The 11,474-nt window shown below is 40.9% G+C and overlaps 1 protein-coding gene and 1 long non-coding RNA gene across 4 annotated transcripts; one reads left to right on the top strand and one right to left on the bottom strand.

The window, feature by feature from the left end:
- The first annotated feature begins 113 nt into the window (after positions 1-113).
- On the top strand, positions 114-8,859 carry LOC136448297 (DPY30 domain-containing protein 1-like). Of its 3 annotated transcripts, none has more exons than XM_066447679.1 (7): positions 114-249; positions 1,917-2,091; positions 3,442-3,564; positions 4,907-5,050; positions 5,970-6,020; positions 6,905-6,986; positions 7,956-8,859. In XM_066447679.1, exons 2-7 carry the CDS (start codon positions 1,924-1,926, stop codon positions 7,964-7,966), a joined length of 579 nt encoding a protein of 192 aa, XP_066303776.1. In that variant the 5' UTR covers positions 114-249; positions 1,917-1,923; the 3' UTR covers positions 7,967-8,859. The 3 variants fall into 3 exon arrangements, with proteins under 3 accessions (XP_066303776.1, XP_066303777.1, XP_066303778.1); XM_066447680.1 differs by having other exon boundaries at positions 114-253; XM_066447681.1 differs by lacking the exon at positions 5,970-6,020 and having other exon boundaries at positions 115-249.
- On the bottom strand, positions 8,737-9,474 carry LOC136448298 (uncharacterized). The gene is made up of 2 exons (XR_010757857.1): positions 8,950-9,474; positions 8,737-8,860 (listed from the first exon to the last, which is right to left on the bottom strand). It is a non-coding gene; the product is annotated as an uncharacterized lncRNA (long non-coding RNA).
- Between the last annotated feature and the right edge of the window lie 2,000 nt (positions 9,475-11,474).

The raw sequence follows: 11,474 nt of genomic DNA, 5'->3' as shown, positions 1-11,474 counted from the left end.
TTTTATTGATACGTTCATTACAAGTGACTTAAATTTTACAGTCACATTTTTCACAGAATATCCATAAATTTGTATTTTCTGGCAAAAATATTCCCATCATGCAACATAAATCTGACCTTTAACCTCCGAATCAACTGGTCAAAACAAACTTGTCCCTAGCAACCTTGCACAGCGCAAGGAACTTCGGACGATTGAGGGCGATTTGTCGGACCCAAACTCAATATTTCTGACGGCCGATTGATTCTACTGGTAGGTACGATACCATTGAATATATATTTACGTTAGTTGACATTGTAAACTTCCTGGCATTTGTGTTTGGTCGAAAGAAATTTACTGTTTAGATTTGAATGAAACAAAAGAAAGATTTTCATCATATCTCTGTTTTTGATAGCACCAAGGAGTCTACGTAGCCAGCGACAGTTTATTTAGGAAATACGAAATAGCAGCAACGATCTTAATCATTTTGGCTTCAATTTTCTTCCTTGTGTATGTAAGTCATTTAAGATTAGTAACCTATATGTGCAAATTGCCTTTCAGTTTGTAAGTAGTATAGTCAAGTTGTTTCTGTAACAAACAATAGCATGAATGAAGTCACCAATTTATGTTTTTCTTGGTGTCAAACTTAAAGCTACCTCACACTTAGGAAGGGAAAATGGAAAAAGACTTGTATCTTACGTTGTGTGGTAGCCTGGGCTCATTCCTGACAGAATCTTATGACATAAAGGACATAACCTATGACTGACAAGAAATGCTACTAAGACAAGCAAAAGACTGTCATTCTTCAGTAACAGGGTCATTCCCTGGTGGAACGGATTGCCAGAAGAGGTTGTCAAAGCCCCTTCAGTGAACTCTTTCAAAGCCAGGTTTGACCACCTTATGGAAAGCCATCCTGTAAAATACAACTTCAGAGCCCTGGACCACCCACAGAAACCAACAGTGTCAGTCGGCTAAAGAAGTGTTACAAGGGAGCGGTCTAAACTGGATGTAATGCATCCTACCTGACTGAAGACTCTACTCTACTCTATACAAACAAATTAACAAACAAACAAATGGTATCAGGGCGTTTTAGCACCTTGACAGAGAGCCCGTCAATGAGTCCAGAACTGGAGCGACAAGATATGATGTTGAGCTCATGAGGAGCACCTTGCCAGTTCAGCCCCTAGCCAATCAGGACAGTAAGGCACTCGTGTTATAGCTATGATTTGGGTTAAGGATAGGGTAAGAATTAGGGTAAGGTTTAGAGTTACGCGTTCTCTTGACGGCGAAGTATCTACTAGAGCATATAGCTGTTAGCCTGGAATCCATCCTATTTAGCTTCCGGCCGCTACCCAAGCTCCGCTGCCTGGCCAAAGAGTCTGGCCGCCGTTAGCATTCAAACGATTTGGCCAGGCAGCGGAGCTTGGGTAGCGGCCGGAAGCTAAATAGGATGGATTCCAGGCTATATAGCTGTCCAAGGCACGGTGTCAGTTTGTCCTGATCGGCTAGGGGCCGAACTGTCCAGTCCAGATGCCAAAAGTCATGGAATCACATTGTTCAATTATGACCCAGGGGCCAGCACACTTGTTTCCCAGCTACATCAAAACGTTTTTGATGTTCGATGTTCTCCTTACACCCCATTTTCCCCCAGGTTGTTGATGGTGCGATCACTGGGAGCAATGGACACAGAGTACCTGAAGACACATCTGGGCTCATGCATGACTGAGAGTTATAAGATACAAATAAACAAACAAAACAAACAATAAGTTGAATAACCCAGCGCACTTGTTCCCCAGGTTGTTGATGGTGCGATCACTGGGAGCGATGGATACAGAGTACCTGAAGACACATCTGGGCTCATGCTTGACATAGAGTTAATAGATACAAATAAACAAACAAACAAACAATAAGTTGAATAACCCAGCGCACTTGTTCCCCAGGTTGTTGATGGTGCGATCACTGGGAGCGATGGACACAGAGTACTTGAAGACACATCTGGGCTCATGCATGACCGAGTGTTTAGCGGAGGTGGCTGAGAAGAGACCACTAGACCCCATCGAGTTCATCGCACACTGGCTCTACAAGTACAAGGAGAATGAAGCATACCTCAAACAGGTAGGAATTCTGTCTATATTGCAGATCTTTTTCAGGATGAATCAGACCATTGTCAACTTGGACCAACTCCATGGACAGTTGTTTGGGTCAGGGTTCTGGGTGCAGGTTAGGACCCAACGTATACGTATTATGTGTTGGTCTGACTTGGCTTCATTCACCATGGTCCAATGTGACAATGATCTGACTTGTCTAACTCTTACATCGGATGTTTTACCCTCCAATAGCCTGGTATCCATCCTATATATATATGCCGGCCTATTCTAGCTTTGTTTGCTCCTTTGATTGCTTCCCTGCTGAACAGTCTGGCACTAGTCATGTACTACTACATATACTAGACAAAAGATTAGCACTTGAATATTCATCTAATATCATCGGACTGTTCCATTTCCTTAGACTATTCCAGATTATCTTTCAATGAAAAGACAGCATGTAGCTTTTGTCATGTTGGATTTTCATGTGTATCATGTTCAGATATATTTGCCTCTCTTGTTGCATAGAACAAGCCATAGTGTAGTGTAGACTTGATCTGCAGTATGTAATTGTCTATCACTTGATGCATTGTAATTCATTTCTAGTATGTACTACATGTAGGTGCTTTGTACAAGCATGAAGCTCTGTAATCTGTTTGTCTTGCAGAACTTTCTGTTTTCCATTATCTGATTGCTTGATACATTGCCATTTGATGCCTTTGTAGTACTGTATGTAGCTACTGGTAGATGTAATCTGTTTTGTCTTTTAAAACCTTCTACCTCCCTGCCTCTCTTCTGATCTGGACTCCATTGTAGCAGGTAATGGATGCTTATTTCTTCAGTTGTGCTCACTTCACTGTTAACTCAACCACCTTGATGTGGTCATCAGCTAAGATGGCACTTTGAAAATCCTGTATCGGTTAAACACTGACACTTGTTCTTGATATTTCTCTAATGCATTTCTTGCACCTGACACGTTGCTGGGTTAACATTGTCACTCTCTAAGAATTGCTACTCAATTTATAGCCAATTCTTTGTTGCTGGTATTCTAGCTACCCGTTTATTCCACTTACCTTTTTGTACTTGTTTTGTAGGTTCCTTTTTTTATTGTTCTCATTTTGTTGACAATATGACCTGTTTATTACAAAATGTAGTTTTTGTATTTAACGTTTACAACTTTTTGAGATATCAGGAGGTTAAGTTTTTGTCATTAAATGTTGCAAAGATGTTGAATTTTGTGTGTTTGTCAACAAAGTCCTGTATATCATTTATGCATTGTTCTATTGTCATTGTTTGTGGACCATGGATTATAGAATGGTGAAAAAACTTTTTATGGAGAAATAATGAAGCAAACAAACACCATTTTTTAAAACAATTTTAGGAGGATGAGAAGGCAGAGCAGCTTGCCTCAGAACGGGAAGAGGCAGCACGAGAGATGGAGAGACAAGAGAAGATGAGAGAGGAAGCTGACAGGATACTCAGGGAAGAGGAGGAGAAGAAGAGGGTAAGGATGGAGGGAGTTTGGGATGGAGGGAGTTTGGGAGTGAGGGAGTTAGGGATGGAGGGAGTTTGGGAGGGAGGGAGTTTGGGAGGGAGGGAGTCAGGGAGGGAGGGAGGGAGGGAGTCAGGGAGGGAGGGAGGGAGTCGGAGGGAGGGAGTCAGGGAGGGAGGGAGTCGGAGGGAGTCGGAGGGAGGGAGTTAGGGATGGAGGGAGTTAGGGATGGAGGGAGTTAGGGATGGAGGGAGTTAGGGAGGGAGGGAGTCGGAGGGAGGGAGTCGGAGGGAGGGAGTCAGGGAGGGAGGGAGTTAGGGAGGGAGGGAGTCAGGGAGGGAGGGAGTAGAGATGGAGAGACAAAAGAAGATGAGAGGAGGCTGACAGGATACTCGGGGAAGAGGAGGAGAATTAGAGGGTAAGGACAGGGAGGGAAGGAGGGGGGAGAAATATGATATAAGAACTTATACAATAAAAGCACCGAAGAAATTGAATTGTATAACTTATACATAGATGTTTTTAATTCTTTCCATATGGGATTTAGTGAAACCACAGAGAAAATACTGTGAAATATGTAGAAAAGAAGCACAAAGAAAGAAGATTATGAGGATGTCTCCTTTTTCAGTAGACTTTGAAATTTGAACTCTTGGCTTCTCTCAAACCCACCCACTATCACAAAGATATCATCAAGTACAATGTCTGTACCATAGTCTTATTGCTCTTTTTTTACAATTTAAAGGAGTTAATAGCCCAGAGAGTAACAATTGGTGTTTGTATTGCTATGTAGTCTGAATTGCAGTTCAACTTTGATTCAGAATGACATCTACCAACACAGATGAATTTTCAAGTGATGCTCAGGAGTTGATACTCCAGACAGTAACATGATGGTTCAGGGCTCGAAATACTGGGTGCATGTGCACCTGTGTCCACCCAAAATTGGAACTGTGCACCTAATTTTTGACTGTGGGTGCACTGGTGCACCTAGATATTATTGTACTCTATATGGCAAAGGTTCTCTTGTACACTAGTATATAGAATATTCTTGAAATGTAAGTATCAGAAAAAGCAATATAACCTTTTGTTGTACTTTATTTGATGCATCCCTTGCTAATTGGTTGAAGTTTCTAAAGACAGGCAGTAGTGTCAAACTTATGTTTGCTGACATTCAACTTTATCTTATGTGGTGCACCCAAAATTCTTTCTGTGCACCTAATTTTTTTTGGTTGGGTGCACCAGTGCAAAATGTATTTCGAGCCCTGTGGTTTCATTGCTTCCTTGTTGTTTACAATGTACAGGAGTTGATAGCCCAGACAGTAACATGATGTTTGTTGTTCCTTGTTTGTTATGATTACAGGAGTTGATAGCCCAGAAGGAGGCAGAAGCTCAGCAGGAGAAGCCAGTGAAGGAGACCTCCAGCATGCCGGGCGCGCCGACGTTAGAGACGGTCACCGAGGAGATGGAGGCAGCGGACGCAGCAGCTGCTGCAGAGAAGCCTGTGGTAAGGCTACTGTTACATGTACATGTGGCTGCAGTGAAGCCTGTGGTAAGGCTATACTTGTAGTTACATGTACATGTGACTGCTGAGAAGCCTGTACATGTAGTTAAGTTATTGGTACATGTACATGTACATGTAGCTGCAGAGAAGCCGGTGGTAAGGCTATACTTGTAGTTACATGTACATGTGACTGCTGAGAAGCCTGTACATGTAGTTAAGTTATTGGTACATGTACATGTACATGTAGCTGCAGAGAAGCCGGTGGTAAGGCTATAGCAGTAGCAGTGAAGACTTTGGCTATAGTTAAGCTCTGAAAAGCCTGAGGCAAGGTTATAAATATCTTTTAGCTGAATGGAATTAGTTAGCTTACGAATTTTGTCTCCCTGACATGGAGGAGGTTGTGGGGAATTGTTGCTTCTAACATTGTTGTTTCCACCATGCTTCACCTGGATGCTAACGTTACTTTCACACGAGCAGCAGACTTGTCACATCATGAGAGCACAAGCAGCTAATGTCACATTGCACTGCCAAACTTGAATCATAATGGACAGTTTTCTCTTTTAGAAGAAAGTGGGGAAAGAGAGAGTTTTGGACAGGGATTCTTGTATGGAAGAAAAAACAGAGACAATCAAAGCGGAGCATTAGTAACAGAACTCTCAAATTATTTGCAAAAACACAAAGATGTCAATTTAGTCTTGAGTGCCCCACTGGCATAGTGCAAGACTCATCCATTAATTATTGGAAGACTGGTCTATTCATTTTTCCAATTACATCACGACATCAAATTGCATCACACCTGAAATCAAAACACACAGCTGCATTGACCACAAAGATTATGCCCTAATGGTCTGATGACCCACTAGCACAGTGCAAGCCACACACCATTTCACCCACAATGCGTTATGGTTTGTCTCACCCAAAGGTGCTGTTTAGGATGAGTGAGATTGGAGTTCCCGGCATTGTTGTCACTGGTGTGAGTACAGAAGGGTGCACAGTGGTGACTGTAGTTGTCGCTGGTGTGCTCAGTAGAAAAGGGTGCACTGTGCATTTGGTGAATGTATAATTATGTGAATGTTCACATTTGATTTGCACGGGGTAAAAGTCCTTATAACAATAGCAAGACAGTTTTTGAGGTGAAGAACTGGTGACAAATTGTGATGTACAAGTATTCATGAATTCAGTACAGTACGGGTTTACAGTATATGCACCTCTACTCTTTGTAATGCACGAGTTTTCAGTTGGGCTTGATTACAAAAGGATTTTGAGTATGCAAAGCACGTCCTTGTCAACCGTGACCTGCCATCATTCCTGATGCCCCTTTTGTCAAACTATGATCTGAATATCATGTTCTTTCATTAATTTAAAGCCTATCCTTGGCAAGTACATATATGTATATGTTTAGTTGGCAGGAGTAAAAATTCCTCCTTTCGTTTGCTGATGTATCTGCCTTAAGAAGTGAGTGAGTGAGTGAGTGAGTGAGTGAGTGAGTGAGTGAGTGAGTGAGTGAGTGAGTGAGCGAGTGAGCAAGTGAGAGTGGTGAGTGAGTGAGTGAGTGCAATTGCAAGCAAGTGTGTGATGAGTGAATGAGCAAGTGAGTGAGCAAGTGAGGGTGAGTAACTGACTGAGAGTTAATGAATGAATGAATACATGATTGAATGACTACAATGAATGAATGAATCCATGAATGTCATAGATAATTGGAATACTGACCAGAAATTACCAACTCTATGCAGGTAGGCTGTAGACGGCTTCCAATGTGTTTGGCTGGTGCTAGGTTAAACTGAGGCACTGTAACGGTTATGATTATAATAGAGAAGTGTCCATCTGTACTGACAGAGTGTCTCCCATCTCCCACAGGAGGCAGAAGGGGAGGGGGAGGAGGCAGAAGCTCCAGCTGAGGAGGAGGGGGAGAAGGAGGAGCAGGAGGGACAGGCAGCAGGTGAGGAAATCAAACAGATATAGAATACAACACGGTGTATTCCGCATCACCCGAGGTACCTGCCCGACCGCGGATAGGAACGGCCGGAGGGCGTAGGCGGAGGGACCAAGGGTGATGTGGAATACAGCGTGTTGTATTTTATTTATGTCATACCTTGGTCATCCGGCATGGAGGGCGATCTGACCCACGGAGGGCTGGGACCGAGTGATACAACTTAGAACTCTGTGTGATACGGAAAATTATCACATGGTCCGGAACACCCGTATCAAACGTTTTCACGGCCCAGGTATGACATAATGCACCATATACATGTAATGATATGTTTATTACAAGTACATACCCGAAGGCTAATTGCAAGTACATACATGTAATACATGAGTATAATGGTGCAGATAAAGAGCTATTAAGGACTAGTTTCTACTACAGTCAACTGCTTACTTTTACATTCTAGAATATACATTGATCTAGTTAGGTTGGGTTTGTCTTCTTCTTTTGAGACAGTGGAAGATGAATTAAACCCAATGCTCACCGCCATTGAGCAAATGAAAAAACGGTGCAATTGCCTACGGGGAAGACGGTTCACCTTGCATTTGGAATTTGGATAATATTAAAGACTTAAAAAATGATACAGACTGCTTTCTCTGCTTAGCACTCAGTACTTATGGGAAAGAGTATAACTATGAGAGTTGAACACAATCCATTACCATATCAGGTTGCAATCAACAATAGAAAAAATAGTCGAAAAGCTCACTTTACGTACAGTTGCTACCTGTGCTTGAATTTCATGACATTGAGCTCATTGTATTTGTTACTTGAGATCACAATGTTACCTTTGGACTAGCCTGATTACCACTTTAAGTAATAGAATTATCAAGAGCAGAATCACTGATAGCAATGTTAAAGTTGTAACACCGTTGCTTGTGAGTAAAATTTTCCTGCCTACTAATCATTTCTTTTCTCTTTCCACAGAGGAGCAGTGATTGAATACTCTGAACATCTTTAAAATGGACCAAACAAGAGCTACAGGTCACCCAAAGCTGTCCCATTTTTTATAATTTGGGAAGTCCACTCTTTCCACCATAGTCATTGCTGCTTGATCCAAGCAAGGAGGTTATTGATCCAAGGAACCCTTTCACTGTTTTTTAATGTCATCATTTGTATGACATCACAGTATATCCTTACTTAAAAAGAGTTTTGCAAAGAACTTTGAGCACTTAAAAAAAGGCATATGAGGAAATCAAAATGAAAATTCCAAGACTCAATAATTTTTTGTACTACATGTACTTGCATTCGTTTAGTTTCGGTAAATCACAGTGCATAACTGTGTGTCTATCTCTACAACAAACCAAAATTGTTTGGACAGGTTTGCGGCGAATTTTGTTTAGAGAATGAAATGACAACAAAACGGACATATAAAGAGCTGGGAATGTGAAGAATTGTTGACAGAGAGCTCTTATGTACATCGAATTTGTTTATCTGCTTGAAGCAGATGACTATATCTGAAATACTCAACATAAAGGAATAATACACAAGGTCTGCTCCAGAAAAGCAAATAAAGGGGGTAAAGAAAAAAAAGGACAATTCTATATGAGATAGAAATACTATTCGTAGGTATTTTAACAATTTTGAACAGGGATACATAAAAAGAAAATACTGTTCCAAGCAGATCCCATAGGTGTACACCATATGCTGTTTGAAAAGGTTCAATGTCAATAAGTTATCTTTTTTATCACCTATTCTTTCCTGAGGAATCACCATCACATCTGTACATTTAAATCGTTTTAAGTGTGTAAGGCTACAAGTTATGGTTAGTGAATACAATGTGTCATGTTTGTATATATAAAGTGAATAAAATGTTCATAGATTACACAAACCTTGTGTTAAGCCTATAACCCTTTTAAATATGTATTATGTTCCTATGGGTTTTTTTATACCCGAAATAAAGAAAGAAAGAAAGACAAACGAAACGTCCAGAATGTCTGTATAGACTGACTGACAGTAGTAGTATATTGATGTGAAAGATACACATGATAAATCATTCATGAATACAGGAAACATGTAATATGACAGTTGTTAGTTTATTTATTTGCTGATTGCCATACTTTGTGTTCGACCTATCGACCCCCTGATACGTTTTTATGCTTTGCCTTTGTTCGTGTGTGGAGAGGGGTGGGGGTACTTGGTGAAAGGTTTTATTCAAGGAGACGTTATCAAATTTACACTTTCGGAGTGCTATCTAGCTATCACGGATTAAGTACAAGGAGTATGGAACTGGACTGATAACACCAGTTTAAACTGTTAACACAGGGTATGCAACTTCATTTGCATGAAGGTGATGATTGTCCGCCGCCAGAGTAGCCATGTTACTATGAGCAGGAGGTGCCACCACTGATGACTGTGGCCCCAGATGTTGAAACGACCTGGGAAGGTGATCAAGTACGAAAAAAAAACACAATCCTTGTCAAAAGACACACAATAATTCTGCCAATAAATCACCATCGATCTTAAACCGATGTAGGTAAAACAGGAATTTGTCTTGGACCAGGGATCGTAGGCAATTGATTTGGTACATGTTTTACATCTTTTTTGAAACATAAGCTTGGTCTCTTAATTGTTCTCGTAGATATGCTTATTTGATTGCATTCTGAACATTATATACAAAGCAAAATTAGGTCGAAAGCCATAGATGGAAATGTTTCCTGGATATATTCGGTCCACTACTGCAAATAATCAAAGATTCGAAATGCCCATAGACTTTAAGGATCTGTTTTGTAGCAGCTATAGTTATCTTGAAGAAGTCTAGTTTAAGAGTTAACTTGAGGAATTCCTTACCTGGCCACCAACGTTCCGGAACCTTCATCAGAAAGAATACAAGTGCCCCAGCCATGCCGATGACGACAGGTGGTTTGGCCACTGAAACCAACGCCTGAACAGAAAGTAATGGGTTACCAATAAATAAGCAATTACTAATAATTCTAGTTTCATGGCACTAAATAGCGTCGTAAAGCATGAAACTGGAATCGGGAGATCACAGGAATAAAAACTCCCCCAAATCTCATGAGTTTATACAGTATTGGACAGGAGTAAGTTCTGCACAAAACGGGGTTTTATTACACTTAAATGATTCTTAAAGGATTCTTTTTGTATCAGAGGCGGTTTGGAGTCATAGCGGTTGAATGAATCTCTTGGTTGTGTAAAAAGAGTCTTTTTATTCTTATAGAATGTGTTTCATAAAGTAAAATAACGCAAGATGATGAAATGACCTGTGTGAGGTTGTCTTGCCAGTGCAGTGGATGGCGGATGAAAAATGCCAACCATATGATTAACAGAGGGAATAACGCCATCGAACGCCTCTCCAAATCTTATAGAATGTCTTATAGAATGTGTTTCATAAAGTAAAATAACGCAAGATGATGAAATGACCTGTGTGAAGTTGTCTTGCCAGTGCAGTGGATGGAGGTTGAGAACTGCCAACCATATGATAAACACAGGGAATAACGCCATCGAACGCCTCTGCAGCGACACCCAGCCCGGCACCATCCTCGGGTGGAGCCAGATGACGGAGTACCACGTCATCAGACCGCCGAGCAGGCCGTAGTAGAATATCTGCCACCACTGTGATCATGTAATAAAATATTCTTTTCAAATGTATTAATGAGAAATTCACATACTTTGAATATTTAAACGCAACGGATAAATTCATATTTTTGTTGCGTCTAGACAACCCCTGTATAAGAAACATGATCTGTTCATACATCTACACATGTACAAAGACGCGAGAAGAAGTTGACCCTACTGGATTAGCTTAGCTTATCACTTTCGTCTACCATGTATGTTTAAACTATGTGCTGTATATGTTTCACTGTATATGTCACTTACATGTTAGTTAGGTCTATTTAAACGACCTGTATCTAGCCCCTCGGGGTACGAATGTACAATAAAGGTCTTCATTCATTCATTCATTCATTCATTCGTTCATTAATGATAGCATTGATATCTAGCTATCAGATAAGAAGGAAATGAGGAGCATAAGCAGCAGCTGGCACGACCTCAGAAAGAAGGCCCAGAGACGATTGCAGTGGAGAACTATCATCGGTGGCCTATGCTCCAACTGGGGCGAAGACCCTATAGCCTATAGCGTAAGTAAGTATCAGATAAGACCAGTTGCGGATAGAGGCTACAACAACTTAATTCCTTTGGTAAATAGAGCTTCCGTAATATGACGATTCATTCACAAGCCTATTAGAATTTTTGTGACTTATATAATTATAAGCACACAAAAGAAATACAAATATAATAAGTTACGGTGGTCTAAACAACATGAAAATGCGGAAAATTTTAATAGGGTTATAAAGAATTCTACTTATAATATCACAAGACTTCCTCTTCTTTTTCTCGGGTCACCTGGATTCCAGGCTAGGTCACCACTTTTGCTACACACTCCCTCTCCAGTGCTCCGCATCCGCCTTTCTTCTTGGGGTCAGGACT

The sequence above is a fragment of the Branchiostoma lanceolatum genome, chromosome 14 (assembly GCF_035083965.1).
Source record: "Branchiostoma lanceolatum isolate klBraLanc5 chromosome 14, klBraLanc5.hap2, whole genome shotgun sequence".
Classification (NCBI taxonomy): Eukaryota; Metazoa; Chordata; class Leptocardii; order Amphioxiformes; family Branchiostomatidae; genus Branchiostoma; species Branchiostoma lanceolatum.
The sequence above is the reverse complement of the archived record's forward strand: the minus strand, read 5'-3'. Positions and strand labels throughout refer to the sequence as shown.

Coding starts and splice junctions, on each gene's coding strand:
- LOC136448297 (XM_066447679.1), top strand. CDS start 1,924: ATGGTGCGATCACTGGGAGCGATGGACACAGAGTACTTGAAGACACAT. Junction 3,565..4,906: donor AAGAGGAGGAGAAGAAGAGG/GTAAGGATGGAG, acceptor TTATGATTACAG/GAGTTGATAGCCCAGAAGGA. Junction 5,051..5,969: donor CTGCTGCAGAGAAGCCTGTG/GTAAGGCTACTG, acceptor TCTCACCCAAAG/GTGCTGTTTAGGATGAGTGA.